The sequence below is a fragment of the Entelurus aequoreus genome, linkage group LG15, assembly GCF_033978785.1.
Source record: "Entelurus aequoreus isolate RoL-2023_Sb linkage group LG15, RoL_Eaeq_v1.1, whole genome shotgun sequence".
In the NCBI taxonomy this organism is placed as follows: Eukaryota; Metazoa; Chordata; class Actinopteri; order Syngnathiformes; family Syngnathidae; genus Entelurus; species Entelurus aequoreus.
The window spans coordinates 39453714-39479205 of NC_084745.1; the positions used below are offsets into that span (position 1 = coordinate 39453714).

A 25492-nucleotide genomic window follows, 5' to 3' on the forward strand; every position below is an offset into this window, starting at 1 on the left:
CTTTGATAATCTTCTGAGCCACAGCATTGTAGAATTGTACCTGAGTAGTAGTGGACTGGAATACATGGTCAAAGTAGTACGGTTTACCCTGTGAACAAGAGTATTCAGAGCGTCCATTACAGTTTTTCTTCATTGCTTTGAAGCAGCACTCAAATCAGAAATCAGATTTTCAAATACACTGCTAGACAACATGACCCAATTTGTTGGCAAGAGGCTCTAACCACACCAAAGCATTTCAAATACGCAACAACTAGAGATGTAACAAAATGAAAATTCCATTTCACGGTTATTGTGACCAAAATTATCATGGTAATCATTACTACAGCAATATTGTTAAATGTGCTCATAACATATTTATACACACACTGAAATCTTTTAACCAAGTAAAAAAAAAAAAAAACTATAATAAATGAACACACAATATACATTCTAGATAGAAAAAACTTTTAAGAGTCGTATTTTTATTTGAATGTTTAAATGTTTTAGATTTGTTTCTTTTTATTGGTAAAGACAAATTAAGTGTTCACTTTGCTTCATGTCCGGTTTTTGTTGGTGTAATATATACATTTAGACTTTTTATTACTGCTACGAGTAATTACTTACTTGATAATAACAACATATTTAAAACAAAGCAAATATAGTACTTAAACAAGTCAGGCTTTTAATGGCTCTTTCAAAATGTTCACAAAGATCCGGCTCACTTCCAAGATCCATAAACCCCATCAATTTAATTAGAGATGTAACGTTCACAGACGAGTCGGGTACTTTGAACGGGTCTTTCATGTGAACGATGAGAACCTGTCTTGTCTTGTTTTTTTTGTGTCTTGTGAATTTCATGTTTTAGTTTGAAAAATAACTCTCCTCTCGTTTCAGGTCACTTGCCCTTCCTTATGTGTCATCAGTCTGACGTCATCCCTGATTGTTTCCACCTGTTCCCCATTACCCCCATGTGTTTTGTAAGCCCTCGCCTCCCTTTGTTCTGTGCCAGAATGTCTTGTGCATCTTCAGCGTCATACCCAAGCCTTGTCTCGTCTTGTTATCCAGATCCTGAATTTCCAAGTTGGTATTTTGAGTTTTCCTTTTCTCCTCTTAAGCAGAGTGAATTTTTGTTTGTAAAGTTTTCAAATCGCAGTGGTGAGTTCAGTTTACTTTTACAGTCTCTTCTTTTCCTAATTTTAGAGTGACCTTTTGTTAATTATTTCTCTAGATAAGAATCAGTGTAGAAGCTTTATAGCCCGTTGTTTTTCCCTCCTTTTGGAGCGTCTTTTGTTGTTTAAATTCATAGTTATATTCCTCGTTAGTATAGTTAGAGATAGATATTTTTGTTTCTTCCTTTTGGAGTGATTTTCGGTTTGTTCACATTTTGTGAAACCTTTTCGTCTAGTTAAAGTTTATAGCCGTTGTTGTATTGCTCTGACTCAAGAGGTGAAAAGTGAACTTTTCAAAATAAAAGCCTGCCAGATTATTCCCCACCTCTGCATCTGGGTCCTATTTTTGACCAAGTCCTGACAGAACCGTTTGGCAGTTGTAATTTGTTTGTTTGAGAGCCGTTCTTTATGCAAATTGCCCAGGCTGCCCTCTCAGAATCAGAATCAGAATGGAAATTACAGTGCCTGTCAGCCCGGGTGAGGAGTGAGTTAAACTAGAACTAATCAGCTGGAAAATTCCTGCACACATAGCATTTCTCGTAGCATAGTATATAACTCACAATGTTTTTAGAGGTAGACATGCGTTCTGGTGAGGTGGCAAATTATGAAGCGTTAAATCTATCGCAGCACCTGCAAATAATCTCAAAATCCCCACCATATCAATTCCTAGATGTGATCGAAATTATTTAGTAGGAGTGCACATATTGCCCGTCCCCTCAAAAGGGGTGGAGGGGCCGTACTAATATCCAGTGAAAACCATAACCTTAGCCCTAACTGAAGTAATAAATATAAATTATTTGAGGTGCTTACTATGATGTCTGTCACATCGCTAACTCTGCATCTGGCTGTTATCTATCGCCCCCCTGGGCCCTATTTAAGACTTTATTAGCAAATGTTCAGAGTTTGTTGCTGATCTAGTGATACACGCAGATAATATAATTACAATGGCGGATTTTAATATCTATATGAATAACCCGTCAGACCCTCCTTTCACGGCGCTCCAGACTATATTTGATTACATAAATAATAAATGAACCGACGCATCGCAACCGTAATACGATAGTTTACAAAGTTATGGTACTCCCGTACACTAAAGTAATGTCCGATCACTACTTTACAAAATCAAAGTTCTCACTCATTGTCAGCAAGCTACTAATAACCAATGCTTTAGTAGCCACAAGATTAACGCTACCACAATTACGACTTTTGCTGGCCTGCTGCCCTTGGTATTGGCATCATTCCATAACCTCACTAACAACTTTAACGATGCCCTGCGCAATGGCATTTATAGTATAGCACCGCTAAAGCTAAAAAAGGCCCATGATAGGCATACGCTCTGGTTCACAAAAGAAACCAGAGCTCTTAAACTATCATGTAGAAAGCTGGAACGCAAATGGCGTACAACTAAACTTGAGGTTTTCCATCAAGCATGGAGTGATAGTTTAATAAATTATAAACACGCTCTTACCATAGGTAAAACTAATTACTACTCTAATCTCATCTGCCTCAATTTAAAACAATCCTAAACATTTGTTTAATACCGTAGCATCGCTAACCCACCAAGGGATTTCTCCCAGTAGCTCCACCCACTCGGCTGATGACTTGTAGCAATTTTTTACTAAGAAAATTTAATGATAACGCATCCCAGCTCCAACTGGGTTCTATTAACACAGATACAAATGTGTGTACGACGGATATTGCGCTCCAAAATAATCCCTCTCTTTTTGAGAGAATAACACTAGAGGAACTCCTGCGACTCGTAAATGGGACAAAACAAACATGTTTACCTAAAACACTTCCTGGGAAACTTGTCAAGGAGCTGTTTGTAATATTATGACTATTAGTGCTAAATATTATTAACTTATCACTTTCCTCTGGTATTGTTCCCATAGCATTCAAAACAGCGGTTATTCATCCTCTGCTCAAAAGATATAACCTCGATTCTGACCATCAAGTAAAGCTCGCTCCAGCTTCAAAGCCTGATCAAGCAAAGCTCGCTCCAGCTTCAAAGCCTGATCAAGTCAAGCTCGCTCTAGCTTCAAAACCCGCTCAAGTCGAGCTCGCTCCAGCTTCAAAGCCTGCTCAAGCCAAGCTCGCTCTAGCTTTGACGCCCGCTCAAGCCAAGCTTTCTCCAGTTTCGACGCCCGCTCAAGAAAAGCCTCCTCCAGCTTCAATGCCCGCTCAAGCCAAGCTCGCCCCAGCCCTGCATTCAGCTCCAGCGTCACATCCAGCCGTAAAGCCAGCTCCAGCGCCGCATCTAGCCCTGCAGTCAGCTCCAGCGTCGTATTCAGCCCTACAGTCAGCTTCAGTATTGCATCCAGCCCTGCAGTCAGTTCTAGCTCTACCTCCGGCAGAGTAGGATGCTCGCCTGGCGTGGAAACGTCCGTCAGGCACTCAGGGCCTGCCTCATCATTGACCACAAATGTGGCCAGTTCATGGACGCACTCTGCACCATCAGCGACAATGCCCAGGACTTGGAATTCATGGAACTCTTTAGCTGCTGAGGTTTCGGTTGCTCTTACATCCGCTTCCTCGTTGGCCAAGTATGTGGCCAGTGTGTGGACTTGCGCCTTGCCTGCTGCAGCGGCTTTCGAACCGCCCCCACCACCAGACCCGTCCCCAGTCGATACTTGGTCTGGCTACCCGCCGCCAACTCTTCCCTTCACCCACCAGTGACTTAGGACTTAGTGTGCTTTGGTTTGGGATGTCTGGAATCCGGCCATTAAGTGGGGGTGGGGGGGTGCTCCTGTCATGATCCGTGCCCTCCGATTATGTCTTATTTGTGTTTGTGTATTATTCTTCTCTATGTTTGGCGATTAGGTGGCGACTTGTCCAGGGTGTACCCCGCCTTCCGCCCGTGTGGAGCTGGGATAGGCTCCAGCACCCCCGCGACCCCAAAAGGGACAAGCAGTAGAAAATGGATGGATGGATGGATGTTTGGTGTTTTGTTTTTGGTTTTAGTGCTTCTGGCTTCCTTTTGTTTACATTTCCGTTGCAACGAGCCAGGCTGAGAACACAAACTTCGCTACAATGCGATCTAAATGCAACACAGTTAACATTAATACCATTTATTGTTGCATCCCTACAAACAACCCAACTTGCTATCAATCAGTACACATTGGACTACAAAATATAGCAGTCTTATTGCTTAGAATTTTAACATAATTTTTGGCCTCAGATCCGATCAGATTTTTAGTACCGATCCGATACTGCTACACAGATTATAGAAATTAAAATGTTTTATAGCAAGTAACTATAGTAAACACAATAACACATTTTTATCAACCTTATTTTATTCAGTATACAATTTGCTAGTATTGTTGTAAATCAAATGCTGTATTAAATGTGTGGTATAGATTAGAACGCTACCTATATTTTTTTTTAACAAAATAAAAGTGTGTGCACAATAACTAAACAAAAACAAAAACTACTATTGGCTCCCATTTAAATAATTTGTGCTTTTCCCTCAAAGCCTACCAGTATATACTGTGTACATATATATATATATATATATATATATATATATATATATATATATATATATATATATATATATATATATATATATATATATATATATATATATATATATATATATATATATATATATATATATATGTGTGTATGTATATATAGATATATATACATATATAATATATAACTTTTTGTGTATGTCAAGGGCCTAAAAAATACATTTTATAGAAGAAAAAACACAGCAATTGCAATAGGACATTTGCGGAGCTCTGCATGGCCCCTGTGAGACTTGCTCCATTGCTCGGGCCCTAATAAAATAAAATAAAGTAAATTAAAATAGAATAAAATCAAATACAATACAATACAATGAAACCACTTTAGCTTTTCATCGTTATTTGTAGCAAATGGGATCAAGATCTGAACTTGTGAAACCGAGTTATTACAGTAACGTTTCGTGTTTTGTGGCGAACCATCAGATCAAAGCTTGGCACCATGCCACGCCTACATCCTATCATTTGCAAAACATATATTTTCAATTGATCATCCCCCATCAGTTTAGTATCAATCTCTGATCACAAAGTGCAGAAATGACAGCTAGATTGGTGAAGGCGTGGGGCAGTTTTCGCTGCTAGGGTCCACCAAATATGAGTAGATAGGAACACTTCAGGGTCTCATCATCATAATTTCTACCAAATAAACTCAAGATCTGAATTCATGGAGCCGAATTATTAACATTTCGTGTTTTGTGGCGAATCATCTGAGTAATGTTCGGCGCCATGCCACGCCCGCATTTAATGGCGTAGGCAAAATTTCTTCCCAATTTATCATCACCTGCAATTTTAACCGCGACTCATTTGGCCAAAGTCCCAAGGAGCAGTTTGTTAAAGTATGACCCCTTTTTTTGCGAAAAATGAAACCCAAAAACCAAGATGGCAGAATTTCTGTACATTTTCAGGTATGGGTTCCTGAGACTTTTATGTGCGGCCCGTCATGTTAGACGTCTCCTGCGATTTTTGTGGCGATAGGTGAAATTGGTAAGAGGGGCTCTTTTTTTTCTAATTTTAAAGGCGGCGCTAGAGAACCAATTTTTAAATGTCATTTTTCGTCACCCCCAAAATATAAATTTTTTTGCCATACCTGACACGCCTGTAAAATATGACGACTTTTCGTGCATGTTCAGGGCCTCAAAAAGGCGTCCATATAAAAGAAAAAACAACAATTTCAATAGGGCCCTTGCGGTGCGCTGCACGCCCCCTTGCAGGGCTTGCTCTGTTGCTCAGGCCCTAATAAAATATTTTCAATTTGGTTAGGAAGTGAAGTGAAGTGAATTATATTTATATAGCGCTTTTCTCTAGTGACTCAAAGCGCTTTACATAGTGAAACCCAATATCTAAGTTACATTTAAACCAGTGTGGGTGGCACTGGGAGCAGGTGGGTAAAGTGTCTTGCCACTCAAAGCGCTTCACAGAGAAGTGAGAACCCATCATTCATTCACACTTGGTGGTGGTAAACTACTTTCATAGCCACAGCCGCCCTGGTGTAGACTGACGGAAGCATGGCTGCCAGTTTGCGCCTACGGCCCCTCCACCCTCCACCTATCATTCATCATTCATTCACCAGTGTGAGTGGCACTGGGGGCAAGGGTGAAGTATCCTGCCCAAGGACACAACGGAAGCCATGCCGCCCCACATGTTGGATATAGAGAACATACAAACTCTTTATGTAGTGAATCAAACATATTGAAAGTCAATGATTTTGTGCATTTTCAAACAGCTAAAATTATGCACAAAGAAAATTATAACATGCTACCCAAGATTGTACAACAATTATTCTCAACATAAGAGGAGAAATAAATAGAGATATAACCTTAGAGAGAAGTCTAATCTAAAAATGTGTATGCACATACAACACATACTGATATGTATATCAGTATGTGGAATTAAATTATGGAATGGATAAGGCAAATAAGTCAAACAATGTATTAATGTGATCCAGTTTAAGAAGCTGTTCAAACTCAAAGTGTTTACAAGGTCCAAGAAAGAAGAATTTTGATAATCATCTTTAAAAATGAGATATTATTCATCTCATCTGTGAATCATAACTGACTTAACTGTTTATTAAGAGATCTGTTGTATTTCACTGGTAAATTGTGTAGGGTTTGTACACCTTTTCCATGGCCAAATTGAAGCACTTTTTAAAGACTTTCAAGATCAATTTTCCAGTTTTCCCAGTACCCTTCAAAAGGCGAAAACCAGTGTGAATCAATCCATAGCCTTGTTGTTTGAGGTCACCAAATGGTGTCTGTAGGAAAAATGCGGAAAATCTGTTAAAACCTAAGCCTAACATTTAAGCAGCAGTTATCATTAACTGAAAGGGGCATAGAAAATTAAGCAGTGTTTCTGTAGACTATTCAATAGGGGTGTGAAAAAAAATCTATTCAAATTCGAATCGCGATTCTCACGTTGTGCGATTCAGAATCGATTCTCATTTTAAAAAAATCGACTTTTTATTTTTCTTATTTTTTTAATTTATTTTTTAATTTATTTTATTTTTATTTTTTTAATTAATCAATTCAACAAAACAATACACAGCAATACCATAACAATGCAATCCAATTCCAAAACCAAACCCGACCCAGCAACACTCAGAACTGCAATAAACAGAGCAATTGAGAGGAGACACAAACACGACACAGAACAAACCAAAAGTAGTGAAACAAAAATTAATATTATCAACAACAGTATCAATATTAGTTACAATTTCAACATAGCAGTGATTAAAAATCCCTCACTGACATTATCATTAGACATTTATATACTGTATATATATATATATATATATATATATATATATATATATATATATATATATATATATATATATATATATATATATATATATATATATATATATATAAAGAAAGAACAGTGGCTTACACTTGCATTGCATCTCATAAGCTTGACAACACACTGTGTCCAATATTTTCACAAAGATAAAATAAGTCATATTTTTGGTTCATTTAATAGTTAAAACAAATTTACATTATTGCAATCAGTTGATAAAACATTGTCCTTTATAATTATAAAAGCTTTTTACAAAAATCTACAAACAGTTTGTAATACTCTGCTTGCATGTCAGCAGACTGGGGTAGATCCTGCTGAAATCCTATGTATTGAATGAATAGAGAATCGTTTTGAATCGGGAAAAAGTCGTTTTTGAATCGAGAATCTTGTTAAATTGAAAAAAAAAAAAATCGATTTTGAATCGAATCGTGACCCCAAGAATCGATATTGAATCGAATCGTGGAACACCCAAAGATTCACAGCCCTACTATTCAATGCCATTGGTGTTTGCAAACGTGTCTCCATTTGTGTTTTTCAAATGTCTTGTTCTTTTTCTTACTTGCAGCACTCAATGACATTGAATAGCACGGATTGATTCACATTGTATTTGTGCTTGTAAACTGCATAATGTGATAAAAATACACACACCCTCAAAACGTCAATTTCACTCATTTATTAACAAAACTGTTCAACATTAGTATAAGGATAATAAATTAAAGGAAAATATTTAGTTTGTTTCACAACACCTCAGTCACCTTTCATTAAGCATATCTAGCCTTATAACTGTGGCTATGATAACCAATCGATTTTTAGTTGAGGGAAGTTCTTAACATTATAATTTATCATTGACAAACGTTCGCTTTTTTCCTTTCAGAGCTCGAAATAACTGTCCGTAATTAACATTTAATCTAGCGCTGATCTCACAGTTTAGGTCTAGCATGTACCAAAAGGTTAGAAAACAAAACTTTAGCTAACGTTAGTTAATTTATAGGGCTAGTAATCTCTGTGGCTTACCTTTCATATGACTCGAGAGAGCCGACTCTCCCATTGCGAAAAGCTGGATTTCCTTTTTGCATACATTGCAGCAGGCTACACGTGGATTTGGTCCACGTTTTATCCAAAGTTTGTATTTGTCATTTTCCATCCAATGGTCATTAAAACGACAACCTCCCGGCATGATGGACCGATGCACCACTGTCCTGTTGGGGGCGACACAGAGCCGTATACCTGTATACGGCTCTGACATGACAACAACCTAATGTAACGGCTCGTGCAAAGCCAACAGATCAAGCGTGTAGCTTTCATTTTTAAGGAAACTGTCAAGTGTTTTGCTTCTATGCTGTGTTTATCCCACACTTGAAAGGGGTGTACCAATGCTGAATGTAGATTTTGGATTTCACTCAAAAGACCAGACTGTTGTTATTTATTTCCTTTTATTTTCCCTTCAATTTGCAACAGTTTCTCCAAAGGAAGTAACTGCTTCTTTTTTTTTTTTATTTAGTCTTTTTCCAGTCTTGTTTAGCAGTCTTTTTAGCAGTCTTTTTAGGTGAAAAACCTTGAAAGACAAAACACCACAAGATTAACATGTTGTAAAAAATCAACCAATTATTAATCCCATAATAATTTACAATTATTAATTAGGCTATCAAACCCTTAACCATTAAACAAGTGCAAGAAAATTGACTATTTTTTCCCTTTAAGTTAAAACAGATTTTAAATAAATTGTCTCAATGTAAATGCAGCAAGATATATATAAAATACATTCAACCCCAGAAACACAATAGATTAATGCAGCAGAAAACCCAATACGCAAATACATAAATACCTAACCAATTAACCATCTATTTCCCCTGTTTTAGATACACATTTAAAACCCATATCCAGTATAAATGTATTATTATTTTAGCAGTGAAACACTCAATCTTAACCGCTGTCCACCGGTAGAAAAATGCCCCGTTTATCCTATGTCCTCACTAGCAGCCAATGATCCAGCCGAGTTAAATCCAACACTTTATTATTTATTATTTAGTTAATCCTATGCCCTCACTAGCAGCCACTGATCCAGCACAGTTAAATCCAACACTTTAAATTGGGCGACTTCACAATCCTGATGCAGCAAACTGCTACAACATTTATTAGACCAACCAAAGAATGTACAACACCTATCAACCCATCCTTACCAGCCAACAGTTACACAAAACACTATGAGTATTTAGCCTCCAGACTAAGCACGCTACATGCACACAACTTCTCCCCTTCTCTTACCTGGGGTCGTCTAGGTGAATAGGGGTGCGGATGTGCTCTACCAAGTGCTCTATAATAAAATACAATTTTATTAAAGGCCTACTGAAACCCACTACTACCGACCACGCAGTCTGATAGTTTATATATCAATGATGAAATCTTAACATTGCAACACATGCCAATACGGCCGGGTTAACTTATAAAGTGCAATTTTAAATTTCCCGCGAAACTTCCGGTTGAAAACGTCTATGTATGATGACGTATGCGCGTGACGTCAATCGTTGAAACGGAAGTATTCGGACACCATTGTATCCAATACAAAAAGCTCTGTTTTCATCGCAAAATTCCACAGTATTCTGGACATCTGTGTTGGTGAATCTTTTGCAATTTGTTTAATGAACAATGAAGACTGCAAAGAAGAAAGCTGTAGGTGGGATCGGTGTATTAGCGGCTGGCTGCAGCAACACAACCAGGAGGACTTTGACTTGGATAGCAGACGCGCTATCCGACGCTAGCCGCCGACCGCATCGATGATTGGGTGAAGTCCTTCGTCGCTCCGTCGATCGCTGGAACGCAGGTGAGCACGGGTGTTGATGAGCAGATGAGGGCTGGCTGGCATAGGTGGATAGGTAATGTTTTTAGCATAGCTCTGTGAGGTCCCGTAGCTAAGTTAGCTTCAATGGCGTCGTTAGCAACAGCATTGTTATGCTTCGCCAGGCTGGAAAGCATTAACCGTGTAGTTACAGGTCCATGGTTTAATAGTATTGTTGATATTCTGTCTATCCTTCCAGTCAGGGGTTTATTTCTTTTGTTTCTATCTGCAGTTAAGCCCGATGCTATCACGTTATCTCCGTAGCGAAAGTGCTTCGCCGATGTATTGTCGTGGAGATAAACGTCACTGTGAATGTCCATTTCGCGTTCTCGACTCTCATTTTCAAGAGGATATAGTATCTGAGGTGGTTTAAAATACAAATCCGTGATCCACAATAGAAAAAGGAGAAAGTGTGGAATCCAATGAGCCATTGTACCCAAGTTACGGTCAGAGCGAAAAAAGATACGTCCTGCTCTGCACTCTAGTCCTTCACTCTCACGTTCCTCATCCACGAATCTTTCATCCTTGCTCAAATTAATGGGGTAATCGTCGCTTTCTCTGTCCGAATCGCTCTCGCTGCTGGTGTAAACAATGGGGAAATGTGAGGAGCCCTTCAGCCTGTGACGTCACGCTACTTCCGGTACAGGCAAGGCTTTTTTTATCAGCGATCAAAAGTTGCGAATTTTATCGTCGATGTTCTCTACTAAATCCTTTCAGCAAAAATATGGCAATATCGCAAAATGATCATGTATGACACATAGAATGGATCTGCTATCCCCGTTTAAATTTAAAAAAAATTCATTTCAGTAGGCCTTTAAGTGGGGTTTGGCAGGTTGCCAGGCCGCCGCGGTTGCGAGCTCGTGCATCAGCTGACGAGACAGCTGTTCGCCGCTACAGAAACTTATTTTATTTTTTTCCATTTTATAATTAGCCTATTGAATCAGACTGCCGTTATATGATGAACATTTCCAAGCATTTCCAAGCACTTCACCCAAAAATTCAAGCATTTTTCAAACCTTGAAAACACAACATTAAAATCCAAGCATTGTCAAGGTTTTTAAGCACCCGTACAAACCCTGATTGTGTTACAAAGTGAGGACAGAAAGTGAACATTCGTGCTAGCAGATTGCTATGAACTGGAAAAGGGGTATGATTAAATAAGATTGGCTTCTTCCTACTCCTTTTTGAACATGATACAATGCAGATACCAGTATGTAACTATATGATGTATAATTTGTCATTGTATTTATGTTCGAAACTTAAACCAAACCAAACCAAATCAAATGTATCTCCATACTAGCTCCCCTATGACTCTGAACAACATAGGTGGTAGAAAGTGAATGAATAAACTTATAATAATTCCGTTGAATATTTAAAAAATCAATAGTTTCTTAGTGCAACAAATGAGGGATTTCAACTTGACAGTGACTCAGCATGTTTGATTCCCTAAGGCAGAACATTCCAAACAGAAAATGCACTGTTGATTGCAGATTACATTAACGTTAGTCAAGACTTCCAATGCAGAGTCAAAGAAGAACCAAACCTACTGATGAAAAACTTTTTAATGCTATATTAAAATTAAAATGCAATATTACACTGTCACACAACTTATAGTTCAGTGCAACCCGTTTAAGTCCACAATGTCAACATAAGTGGTTGGCAACATAAACAAACTAACAATTGGTGATACATTCACTTGTGACTTTATCCACAAACATAAGCAGAATGTATGATATTAAAGACAGTTTGTTGACATCATTTTGTTAATTAGAAAGGAGGACGAGAGAATGGTTGAGAAGTCGCCCACAAAAGGAAAAAAAGGACATTTAGTTTTATGCACAAGGTAAAGGGGAACTGCACTTTTTTTTAAAATTTGCCTATCATTCACAATCATTATGAAAGACATGACGACGGATGGATTTTTTTTCAATGCATTCTAAATATTAAAGAAACGTAAATAAAAGTGGAGCGGAGCCAATGGGAGCTCCACTATTTCGCCCATAAAATCAAATAAATAACCATTCAAAAAGCGCCAACAATACTCCATTTAAATTGCCACTATACTCTTGTGCAATATGTTGGTGTGTATGAAAGTGGAAACAACATGGATTCATCAGCACATTGTTATTGATTTTTGATAAGTTGGGATGATTACTCACCGCGATCTGCACACAGTCATCCCCTTGAAACTTTGGGATGTATTTGTCTCCTCGGGCCACCTCGGATTTGTTCAGCGGCCTGAAGCGGCACACTACCTTGATAGAGCACTCGGCTGGGTTGGCCATGTCCGCCGCCTTGGAGGGTCACAGACTTCTTGGTGAAGTTTAGGCTGAGAGGAGGCCGCGCCTCTACTGCACAGCTGATGGACCACTTCCTGCAGGTTGTGTCAAGTAGTCCTTTAAAAGCGGACATCAGCAAATAAAGTGATGAGAAAAACATGCATTCGGAGGAGGTATTCGAGTAAAGAACTTTAGCATAAATACTAATTGTCAGTCTAAACTAAGTTTGACTTTAGCTACTCAACTAGCTGTCAGAGGAAAAGAGCAAAGAGCTTCTTACAAGAAGAAAAATGCAGCAGTGATGAAAAGCTGCAAGCCCAAGGAAGTCACAGGGTGTGAGGATCATGAGACAAATCCTGGCTATCCATTAAGAAGCTCAACATTGACAAAGCTACTCATTGATCACAAGAAGATCTTCATACATAAAAATCCTTTCAATGCTCACTCCTGAGTCGCCATGCAGCGGACACGAAGTGTATCAGGTGTGTTTCCTTGTTGTATTCTTTCAGAAATAACAGACATCTGGTATGAGCAGTGTTGGGTTAGTTACTGAAAAGCAGTAACTAGTTACAGTTACTAGTTACTTTATTTCAAAAGTAACTCAGTTACTAACTCAGTTACTTACACCAAAAAGTAATGTGTTACTGTGAAAAGTAACTATTTAGTTACTTCTTTTTTTCTGATTTTTTTTTTAAGGCTCCCATTACATATACATCATCATCATGGCGCCGATGAAGGCTGCCTCGGTGCTTTCGTGCGCTCTGTTTTGTTTGTTTTTGTACATAAATTGTGTTTCCGGGTGCTCTTACACCCGTGAAGAGCTACTGAACATCAGATCCACCATCCCTATGGACTTGTTACCGGTCATCTTAGCGTCAGCTGCGGATTTGGTCCATTCTGTGCTCAAAAGAGGGAAACCGCATCGAAGAGGGAAGCGAGCGGGCGCACTTGTCCGTCTTCGCGGACGGGGATTACGCACGCCTCTACCAGGCATCTTCCTCTCCAACGTCCGCTCACTTGCCAACAAGATGGACGAGCTAGCGTTGCTGATGAGAAGGAACAAGGACTTCTCCTCATCCTGTGTGTTGTGTTTCACGGAGACTTGGCTGAGCGCAAGTGTCCCGGACAGCGCGCTTCAACTGTAGGGCTTTCATCTCCTCCGCGCGGACCGAGACGCGGCGCTCTCTGGCAAAAAAAGAGGCGGTGGACTCTGCTTCTTTATCAACAATAGCTGGTGCACAGACGTGACAGCGATTTTTAGACACTGTTCTTCTTCTCTGGAATATTTCTTCATCCACTGTAAGCCCTTTTACTCACCGCGTGAGATTGTTTCATTCATTCTCGTGGCTGTTTACATCCCGCCCGGCGCGGATGTGCGTGACGCTCAGCGCGCGCTCGCAGGACAGATCTTACATGTGGAACGGTCTTTTCCTGACTCTCTTGTTATCGTGCTTGGTGACTTTAACAAGGGAAATTTGAGCCAGGAATTACCAAAGTATAGACAGTTTATTAAATGCCCGACCAGAGAGGAGAACACGCTGGATCACTGCTACACTACATTGAGCAAGGCTTTTCATGCAGTCCCGCGCGCTGCTCTTGTACTATCAGATCACGTGATGGTGCACTTAATCCCTTCATACAGACAGAGACTGAAACTGGCTAAACCTGTTATGAGGAACATTAAGTATTTCACCGCCGAGTCTGTGGACGAGTTGCGTGCTTGTTGGGAAACGACAGACTGGGAGGCAATTGGAGCGGCCACGAACAATCTGGACGAGTATACGGACACTGTGACCTCATACATACAGTTCAATGAGGCGCGCATCATTCCAACGTGCACCAGGGTTTGTTATAACAACGACAAGCCCTGGTTAACACCCAAGCTCCGACAGCTGCGCAAAAAGAAGGAGGATGCGTGGAGAAGCAGGGACCGAAGTACATACAGAGAAGCGAAGTACCACTTCACCAGGGAAGTGGAGAAAGCTAAATCTGTGTACTCTAACCGTCTACAGGAACAGTTCCGCTCCAATGATTCTGCGGCAGTTTGGAGAGGTCTAAGGGCCCTTACGAACTATAAGCCCAAAACCCCCCAGGCCCTGAATGACCGGACTCTCGCTCAGGGCCTCAACACACATTACTGTCATCATGAACGGCCTTCAGCTCATCAAAGCCATGCTCCCCCCACCATCACCCTCCCCACCAATGCCAGCACATCATTAAAGGAGCTAAAGGACTCAAAGGACTCCAATGACATCACAGGACTCCAAAAACATCATAAGACTGTAAAGACCCTCTCCATTAAAGAAGAGGATGTACGCCGGCAGTTCTTGAAGCTGAATACGCGGAAGGCCCCCGGGCCGGATGGTGTCTCCCCCTCCACTCTCAGACACTGTGCGGACCAGCTGGCTCCTGTCTTCACTGACATTTTTAACACCTCTCTGGAGCTATGCCGCATGCCGTCCTGCTTTAAGACCTCTACCATTGTCCCTGTCCCCAAGAAAGCACGGATCACAGGACTAAATGACTACAGGCCGGTCGCGCTGACGTCTGTGGTCATGAAGTCCTTTGAGCGCTTGGTCCTGCCCCACCTCAAGGACATCACCGCCCCCCTCCTGGACCCACTGCAGTTCGCCTGCAGAGCCAACAGGTCTGTGGATGATGCAGTGAACCTGGCCCTCCACTTCATTCTGGAGCATCTGGACTCCCCAGGAACCTACGCTAGGATCCTGTTTGTGGAGTTCAGCTCTGCCTTTAACACCACCCTCCCTGGACTGCTACGAGACAAGCTCTACCAGCTCAGCGTGCCCGACTCCCTCTGCAGTTGGATTAATGACTTCCTGACAGACCGAAGACAGCACGTACGGCTGGGGAAGATTGTCTCGGACAGTCGAACCACAAACACTGGTACTCCTCAGGGCTGTGTACTCTCCCCCTGGCTCTTCTCCCTGTATACAAACTGCTGCACCTCCAGTCACCAATCCGTAAAACTGCTCAAGTTTGCGGATGACACCACCCTCATCGGGCTCATCTCGAATGGCGATGAGTCCGCCTACAGGAGAGAGGTGGACCGGCTGACGTCCTGGTGCAGCCTCAACAACCTGGAGCTGAACGCCCAGAAAACAGTGGAGATGATCATGGACTTCAGGAAAGTCACAGCCCCACCATCCCCCCTCACCCTGATTGACTCTCCCACCCCCGTCCCCATTGTGGACTCCTTCCGTTTCTTGGGCACCACCATCACCCAGGACCTCAAGTGGGAGCTGAACATCAGCTCCCTCATCAAGAAGGCCCGGCAGAGGATGTACTTCCTGCGGCAGCTGAGAAAACTTAAGGTGCCGACCGAGATGCTGGTGCAGTTTTACTCAGCCATCATAGAGTCTATCCTGACCTCCTCCATCACAGTGTGGTTCCCCGGCACCACAGTCCAGGATAAGAATAGACTGCAGCGCATCGTACGTGCTGCTGAGAAGGTGATTGGCTGCAAGCTCCCATCCCTCCAGGACTTGTTCTCCTCCAGGACCAGGAGGCGTGTGGGTCGGATCACAGCTGACTCTTCTCACCCTGGACACACACTATTCTCCCCTCTCCCCTCAGGCAGGAGACTACGCTCCATCCAGACCCACACCTCCCGTCACCTGAACAGTTTTTTCCCCTCGGCCATCAGGCAAATGAACAATAACTCCTAACAGCAGCTCCTTGAATTCCTTGAATCCCTTCTAAGTCTATCTGATAGCTCAGTCACAGCTCTTTTTATACCAAATATGTGTTATATGTGTTTTATGTCGCACGTTTGCACCAAGAAAAATTCCTAGTTTGTGAACCCGTTCTCAAACAATGGCAATAAAACTATTCTGATTCTGATTCTGATTAATGCCCTTTTAGCCTTCATTTCAGTACTGTTATTGCACTGGAGAATAATACATTGTGTTGATCAACTTGACATGTATTTGCATCACTGAACTCTGCTAAGCAATGTGGTCTACATACAACACACAAAGACAAAGATATGTTTCAAAGGGCCAATTTATTTCAGGCCAGAACAAATTGACAAAACTACTTTAAATAGCTGCATCATAACATACATAAGTAACAAACAGCATAATAACAACATAGCTGTAAACCAAGGAAGGCACACATGACATACACAAAGCCTAACCAGGCATTTTTTTTCTCTCAAGGAATTCGGAAATAAAATCATGTCTTCATGAGATCAACACTGTACTGAAGCCCAGAACACTCAAAGCATTTCCCCAGTTTTAGTTTAGAGAAAAGGAAAGATTGGCCTGGCCCACTAGGATCCCACTTTATGTTTGTGAAGTTTATAGTCTATACATTTAATAATCAACCACTCTAGAAGTCTAGAATGAAAGTCTAGAATGAAAGAGCATATAAGAGAATTGACAGAGTATGTACCTTTAATGATGAATGATGAGCAGAGGCGGAGTTTGGAGTGTTTTCTTTAGCTCGCTTTCCATGTTTATGTATTCACTGTCCAGGTACTTGGAACATGTTTTCCGTGACATTTACTGTTTCACGCCGGTATCATGCTAATTAGCTGCCTGAAAGCGGGTGACTCCACTGTAGAAATAGCCTCCATGTCTTCTAGCACATACGCTGCAATGGCTCTATCAATGTTGTCATGGCTAGCAGTCCCTCCGTTAAAATCCTTAAGTGGAGCTGAAGTGGCATTGGAATCTGTGTCTCTCTTTACTAGCTTTGTCGAAGCATGTTGCTTTTGTAGCTGTTTCAGCAGATTTTAATTGCTGTTTTGGGCAGTATTCCCGGGCGTGGTCACCGCTGCTGCTCACTGCTCCCCTCACCTCCCAGGTGGTGATCAAGGGTGATGGGTCAAATGCAGAGAATAATTTCGCCACACCTAGTGTGTGTGTGACAATCATTGGTACTTTAACTTTAACTTTAAGTAGATGGGATCTTTGATCCAAGACACAACTTACATTTAACTAAAATGTTCTTTTCTTTGTGCTCGACAAAAGAAAAGTATTGAGAATATCTCCATGTTAAGGCTCCGCGATGATGTCTTGTTAGTTGTTATGAGAGTAGCGTATGTGTGTGTGTGTGTGTGGCCCTTTAAGATATGACAGCTTGTGAGGTGAGTGACGTCAGTGAGTGAGTGGGCGAGAGAAGTGAGGGAACGGCAACAATGAGTAGCTTGGTGGATGGCTGCGTGCAAGACGCCAATAAAGTCACAAAGTTGGAACAAACCGCCGGCCTCGTCATTCACCCTCGAGTCCGGAGCTGTAAAGACACACTGCCGGGTAAAGTGAAGGGTGTTACACTTACATCTCCTCTGCGCTCCTCGACTACGGTCTGGGAGCCCCCTCCCCCAGGCCCCACCCATACAAAGCACGCCTCTTCTTTTCCTTGTGACACAGAAGGACGACACCGCAGCGCTTCAATAAAACATACTCAGATTTTCTGTTTCTAGCCGATACTACATAAAAAATAACGTAAAATAACGCAGTAACGCATCATGTAGTAACGGTAACTGAGTTGCTGAATATAAAAAATAACGCTTTAGATTACTAGTTACCGCCGAAAATAACGGCGTTACAGTAACGTGTTAGTCCCAACACTGGGTATGAGTGTCACATGATGTATCAGGATAATAAAAAAATTGTGTCTGCTTCAATCTTCATAAAACACAATTATGCATTTAACACAAATGTGAACATAAGTTAATATTTTAGACAGGCATCTGATGATTTCATTTGTGCCTGACATGAAAAAGAAGATTTTACAAATGTATAATTTCATGGCTCACGAGGCACAGAAGGTTTTCCACTAACCTGAGGGTTCTTGGTGCGAATCCCGCGTCCTCCATCCCAGTCATTGCCATTGTGTACTTGAGCAAGACACTTCACCAACTTTGCCTTCAGGGTCCAAGATGCTGACCTACGACCCGGATTCCGTCACCGGGCACCACTGCTGCTCTTCAAGAAGATGATTAAAAGGCAGCGATTAATTTCCCTGTATATTATTTATGTGATAAATACATCTAAATATAATTCAGTCTCTATGATGCATTGCAGGTCGGACTCTGTACTTACACCCACAATAATACAAACATTGTTTTTTTATTTGTGGTGTTTCTGATATCTGTTTTTTTTATTTCCATCCATCCATCCATCTTCTTCCGCTTTTCCGAGGTCAGGTCGCGGGGGCAGCAGCCTGTGCAGGGAAGCCCAGACTTCCCTCTTCGAAATCGTCTAGCTCCTCCCAGGGGATCCCGAGGCATTCCCAGGCCAGCCGGGAGACATAGTCTCCCCAATGTCTCCACATAGGTCTTCCCTGTGGCCTCCTATCGGTCGGACATGCCCTAAAAACCTCCGCAGGGAGCTGTCCGGGTGGCATCCTGGCCAGATGCCCAAACCACCTCATCTGGCTCCTCTCGATATGAAGGAGCAGCGGCTTTACTTTGAGCTCCTTCTGAATGACAGAGCTTCTCACTCTATCTCTAAGGAAGAGCCCCACCACCCGACAGAGGAAACTAATTTTAGCCACTTGTACACGTGATTTTGTCCTTTCGATCATAACCCAAAGCTCATGACCATAGGTAAGGTTGGGAACGTAAATTGACCGGTAAATTGAGAGCTTTGCTCCTTCTTTACCACAACGGATCGATACAGTGTCCGCATTACTGAAGACGCCGCAACGATCCACCTGTCGATCTCACGATCCACTCTTCCGTCACTCGTGAACAAGACTCTGAGGTACTTGAACTCCACCACTTGGGGCAAGATCTCTTCCCCAACCCGGAGATGGCACTCCACCCTATACCGGGGGAGAACCATGGACTAGTACTGGAATTCATACATTTATGAATATAAAAGTTAGCCAATAGTATAATGAGGTTGCAAAGGTAAAATTCCTTTTCAAATTTTTTTTCATACAGTGTAAATCCAAATAGCACATCTTTAATGCAAGTGTGGGAGTCGGTTCTGAAGTATGAAGTAAAGAGACGTAACTTCGTCACCTCGCCTGGTTATTGACTCCAACCCAGAATATTACACTGCCCATACCTACGCTCCTTCAAAGGCTGTGGTACTGGCTGCAAAGCATTGTACTTTCAAATACAACAATGAGTAGAGAGGTATGTTATGTGAGTATATGTGTAAATAAATGAACAATTCTAGCTATAAATATACTCCTCCCCCTATATATATATATATATATACTGTATATATATATATATATATAGCTAGAATTCACTGTTTCATATATCAAATATATATGAAATACTCGAGTTTGTGAATTCTAGCTGTAAATATACTCCTCCCCTCTTAACCACGCCCCCAACCACGCCCCCGCCCCACCCCCGACCACGCCACCCCCCACCCCCCACCTCCCGGAATAGGAGGTCTCAAGGTTGGCAAGTATGCCTCTGTGGGCATAAATGGGTCATCAGCTGGGGACCACTATTCATCAACGTTTCGCTCCTTTAACCCAAGTACGTCTCATGGTGGCGGAGCAATGGCAGGGATATCTCCCTGCCACCCCCTGCTGATTCCCTAGGTGTTTGCCTCCCAACTCTTATGCTTCCTCCTTAGCCACAGCCAGAAGATGCCTTTGCCCGCCTCCTCAGCCGGCTCTTTCATGGCTTTCCGATGCCCCGCTCCTGTGCATCCAATGTTTCGGAGTAGGCGGGCAGTTGAGGAACCCACGAAGCCCCTACACCCTACTTCCACAGGGCAGATGACAGCTTTCCAGCCAGCCTCCCTGCACTCTGCTGCCAGGTCAGAGTACTTGGCTCGCTTCCGCTCATAAGCAGCCTCCAACCCCCCCTCCCATGGCACAGTGGGAGGGGGGGACCAGAAGAACCGTCTTGCAAACCTCTGACCAGAAGACCAGGTCTGGCCTTAGCGATGTTTCGACGATCTCCCTGGGGCACTGGAGCTGCTTCCCCAGGTCGACCCTCATGCTCCACTAATTTCCTGGTGAGAGGAGTCTCGCTGTAGCTCTCTGGCGGGGGGGTTTGGCACCCTCTCCAGCCCTCATGAACTGGATGGGATGTCTGGCTGAAGCGGAAGGTCTGCTATTCGCCTCCTTTCTGCAGGTCTCTGACACCTGTGCCAGCTTTCTCAAAACTTGGTTGTGTCACCATCTGTAGCGGCCTTGCGACAACGCTGTCGTGCAGCCCGACAGGATGTGCTGGAGGCTTGTATTGATGGTGTTGCAGAGGGGACAGGTCTCCTCGGCACCAAACCATTGGTGGAGGTTTCGGGGACAAGGCAAGGTGTCGTACGCTCTGATCAGGAAGCTGAGCCTGGCTTGGGGGATCACCTACTCAGTGGCCTAGTGGTTAGAGTGTCCGCCCTGAGATCGGTAGGTTGTGAGTTCAAACCCCGGCCGAGTCATACCAAAGACTATAACAATGGGACCCATTACCTCCCTGCTTGGCACAAAGCATCAAGGGTTGGAATTGGGGGTTAAATCACCAAAAATGATTCCCGGGAGCAGCACTGCTGCTGCCCACTGCTCCCCTCACCTCCCAGGGGGTGAACAAGGGGATGGGTCAAATGCAGAGGACACATTTCACCACACCTAGTGTGTGTGTGACAATCATTGGTACTTTAATCTTTAATCTTCCACAGGTCAGACCATGACATAGACCTGTCTGTGAGACCTTCCCATGATGTCCAATGACCTTGCTGGCCATGGGACACCGCTTTGATGTTTAGGCGTTCCTGCTCAGTTCTTGCCACTTCTGCCACCACCATGGCTCTCCGGTCTTCTTTGGAAGCCTTTGACCAGAACAAGGGAGCCTCGCACCTCCCAAGGCCTGCTTGAGCTTCCTGAACTTCACGGTGCTTCGGCCTGCAGATTGCCGTGTCAACCTCTTCTTGGGCTTTCCACTTTCTTCCTGTTCTTATCTGGGTGCCGGCTGCTCTCACCAGCTGGTGAGTGGATTTCCTCAGCTCCAGCACCAGCCGAGCCTTCTCTTGCTTGTATCCAAGGCTGATGGATCGCAGTGGTAGTTGCAGTGAGTTCCTACCAAAGAGGCCTACGTCTGAGAGGCACCTTGGTAGTCCCAGCCACTTTCTGATGAACGAGCTTGCCAGCCCGTCCATCTTGCTTACCACTGAGGAGGGGATTTCGCTCATCTTCAGTGGCCACATCACCCTTTGGTACAGTATGAACTGGTAGCACCATACTTTGTACTTCCCAGGTAGTTGGCTTTGATTGATGTTGGCCAGGCCATCTGCGAGCTGCTTCCTCACCGTCTCCCCTATCTGCCAGTCAGAGAGCTCTGCTGTGTAGTTGCGACCCAGGCTACGAACAGGTTGATCTGCCAGCAATGGGATGTTCTCACCGCCTGCGACAAAGATGGTGTTGTCACTTCTGACTCCTTTCCTGATAGACAGACTACGTGATTTGGGGGGATTTGATCTTCATCCTCGCCTAGCCCACAAGCTCGCCGATCCTCTTTAGCAGTCTTGTTGTACATGCTTCTGTCTGAAGTAGGGCGGTGATATCATCCATGTAGCCTCTCACTGCTGTTAGCCTCTTTCCTGAAGGCAGTTTCACTCACTGTGTGCGTCTTCGACAGTGCCACTCTCAGAGGCACTGGTGTCCACCAAGGGCCCTCCTGTGCCCTCCGCCTGCCTTTCCTCAGCAACGGTGGATCCCTCAGCACTGTGGTTTGCCACCTGGCTTTGGGTTCCTCTTGTCTGACCTGCGGTTGCAGTGCAATGTTGCTGATGGCCTCCCTCTTTGCACTTTTTCCTTCCCTGGTGGATACGCAAACCTCTAAAGGTGGTCACCTTCTCCCACCCACACCTGCACCTTCTCATGATCCTAGACTCTTTGTCGGTGTCCGTTCCAGTCGTTACCAAGAAATCCATCTGATTCGATCCGCTGATTACTACTCACTGCAGACTCTATGAGAGCCAACAAACATAACAAAACATCACTTACTGTACAGGGTCTGCTATTATTAGGATGCCAACTGCTTGGACGTTCATATATTCCCATTTAGATTAAAAATGTCTCATAATCCTCGCGAAGGAACAGGGTGGGGGAACAAGTGCTTTTCGTGTACCTAGTCCAAAAGAGCTGTCAAAGTGTCAAACTTGTCGGAATATATCCTCATCCATGTACTTTTCAGGTGAGAGACATGATTTATGATTTACAATAAACTTACAGGCAGCAGGGAAGCGAGGAAACAGCAGACCACTCGATGAAGTAAACATAGGGACAAACGAAAGTGATTATGTCGCCGTTATAAATAGCTTGTCTGCATTAGCGCTTATAATAACAATATCACCAATACTTTAATTTAATATTCAAGTCACGAAAATGTAAATGGAGTATTATTGGCGCTATTTGAATTGTTATTTATCGGATTTTATGGGCGAATAGTGGAGCTCTCACTGGCTTAGCTGTAAGCGTGTCAGGAACTCGCATGGCTGCGGCGGTTGTGACCCCAAGATTCAGGAAACAGGAGCATGACGTGTAGGTAAGAGTCTTTAATGTACTCAACAAAGGAGGAGCAGTCATGCATATAGTAGAAGGTCCTTGACATAATTAGCACCGGGGTCCGCAGCAGGGCTAGAAGCGTGTCCAGAGCTTGAGGCGCAGGCGGCTGGGCTGGAAGCGTGTCCATTGCTTAAACAGCAGGCAAAGGAGGTCGCCAAGGTGCAGGCAAAGGAGGTCACCGAGGTGCAGGCAAAGGAGGTTGCACAGCAGCACACGGAAAAAATGGCGGCGGCTGCACAGGCGGCGGTGGCCGAGCCAGAGGGAGAAGGATTGAGCCCACTGTGGCCCGGGATCGCACAAACCTGGCCTTCATGTCCTCCAGGAATTGGTCCAGAACGTCGGCTCAACATCGCCAACAGGGGTTCCCGAGAGGTAACTTTTATGCACAAGGATTTTGTCAGGAACTCGCATGGCTGCGCGGCTATGACCCCAAGATGCAGGAAACAGGTGCACGACGTGCAGGTAAGAGTCTTTATTGTACTCAACAAAGGAGGAGCAGTCATGCATGCAGCAGAAGGTCCTTGACATAATTAATCGGCGAGACCTGACAAACAGGCGAGGCAGCCAGAAAGCAGCCTGATTGGCAACTACAACCAGGTGTGCCTGGGTGCCAATAAGGGACAGGTGAGGGAAACGCGCGCTCAGGGAGACATGCAGGAGTAACAAAAATAAGAGCGCCAACAGGAAACAAACATCAACCAAGGAAACACAACCAGACGTGAAGTGACAGATCGTCACAAAACAGACATTAATTTTCCGTTTACTTAATGTTTGGAATTCATTCATTCAAAAATCCATCCGTCGTCATGTCTTTCATAATAATTGTGAACAATAGGCAAAATTCCCCAAAAACGTGCAGTTCCCCTTTAAGAAATATGATTATTTTAATTATGTTACTGTTTAGCAACCCTAGTGAGCACATTTTGTTACAAACATTGCTCATTCATGCTAAATTATTAGAAAAAAATTCAAACTTGACACTTTTTATGTTTAGTACCAAATTTAGGCTACTTTGCATTGAACCAAAATACATGTATTCATTGTTTTTTTGTCCTGTCCAGCTACTCAGGCAAATCATATTATTGATATAGATTGGCGACTTGTCCAGGGTGTACCCCGCCTTCCGCCCGATTGTAGCTGAGATAGGCTCCAGCACCACCCGCGACCCCGAAAGGGATAAGCGGTAGAAAATTGATGGATGGATGTACATATTTGCTGTACAGATTTACTTTACAAAAGAGAAGTGTGGGATACTTCTCTTGATGCCTTATTTGTATTTCCATCCATCCATCCATTTTCTACCGCTTATTCCCTTTGGGGTCGCGGGGGGGCGCTGGAGCCTATCTCAGCTACAATCGGGCGGAAGGCGGGGTACACCCTGGACAAGTCGCCACCTCATCGCAGTGCCCTTATTTGTATTTGACTTTATTAAATGGATTTACGGTATATTATTATTTGGCGCAGCCGGACAGGAGCAGGAGAGGATAGAAAGATTTAAAAAAAGTAAGATAAGGGGGAATTCATTCTAAATAATTGAAATTTAAAATGTATTATAGAATTCAGACCTTTCATAACAATTTTAATGCTAAAACCTGACAGTAATATTATGCTAGCTTGTTTTCTATGAATAAACTGAATGAATATCGTAAGAACAGTAGAATTGGAATAAACACCTTCTAAAAACATTAAAATGGTTTCAAAATTAGCTTTAATTTGAGCTTTTGAAAATGAGCTAGCTTACCTATGTACACGCCGCCATTTTGGAGAATATCCTGTGTTAGTCACGGTCGTGACTGTCACATGACAAGCATATATAAATGTTTTACGCTACACTTCACACACACTAATAAGTTCAAGTTAATTACAATGTTATACGGCTTTGCTCGGTTGGTAGAGTGGCCGTGCCAGCAACGTGAGGGTTCCAGGTTCGAGCCCCATCTTCTGCAATCCTCGTCACGTCCGTTGTGTCCCTGAGCAAGACACTTCACCCTTGCTCCCGATGGGTCATGCATCACACACTGATCAGTGTGTGAATGGGTGGATGTGGAAATACTTTCAAAAGCATTTTTGAGTACTTCGAAAGTGAGTATACAAGTACAAACCATTTACCATTTATACCGGGCACATTTTTGGACATTTAAATTGTGTTGGGGTTTATAATCAGAATGAACAGACTGTTATTGAGCTTTAAAGTGAAGCAGTATCTCCTACTGCCAGCAGATGGCGATATGGTATTATCATGTGCATGTTTGATAAGGAACATAAAATAACCATTTCTCTTTTATGTGGCAGCATCAATTAAATTAATTTTACAAACTGTATGAAGAAGGACACTATTTAATTAACTAAAAGCACAAATGTGTGCTGTAATGACCTTAAAAACCTGTTGAACAAGACAAGTCAGTTAAAGTTTAT

The 25492-nt window shown here is 42.9% G+C and overlaps 1 protein-coding gene across 2 annotated transcripts in view; it reads right to left on the minus strand.

Moving 5' to 3' along the window:
- LOC133630148 (kinesin-1 heavy chain-like) overlaps nucleotides 1-25174 on the minus strand; it is a 92085-nt gene extending 66911 nt beyond the window's left edge. The window contains exons 1-4 of one of the 2 annotated variants that reach the window (XM_062021506.1): nucleotides 24819-25174; nucleotides 18388-18531; nucleotides 12461-12697; nucleotides 1-88 (exon numbers count right to left, since the gene is read on the minus strand). In XM_062021506.1, coding sequence (XP_061877490.1) covers nucleotides 1-88; nucleotides 12461-12586 — 214 coding nt within the window. In that variant the 5' untranslated portion in view covers nucleotides 12587-12697; nucleotides 18388-18531; nucleotides 24819-25174. Of the gene's footprint in view, nucleotides 89-8479; nucleotides 8644-12460; nucleotides 12698-18387; nucleotides 18532-24818 lie in introns of those variants that run through there. The other variant, XM_062021507.1, reaches the window with a different exon arrangement.
- Between the last annotated feature and the right edge of the window lie 318 nt (nucleotides 25175-25492).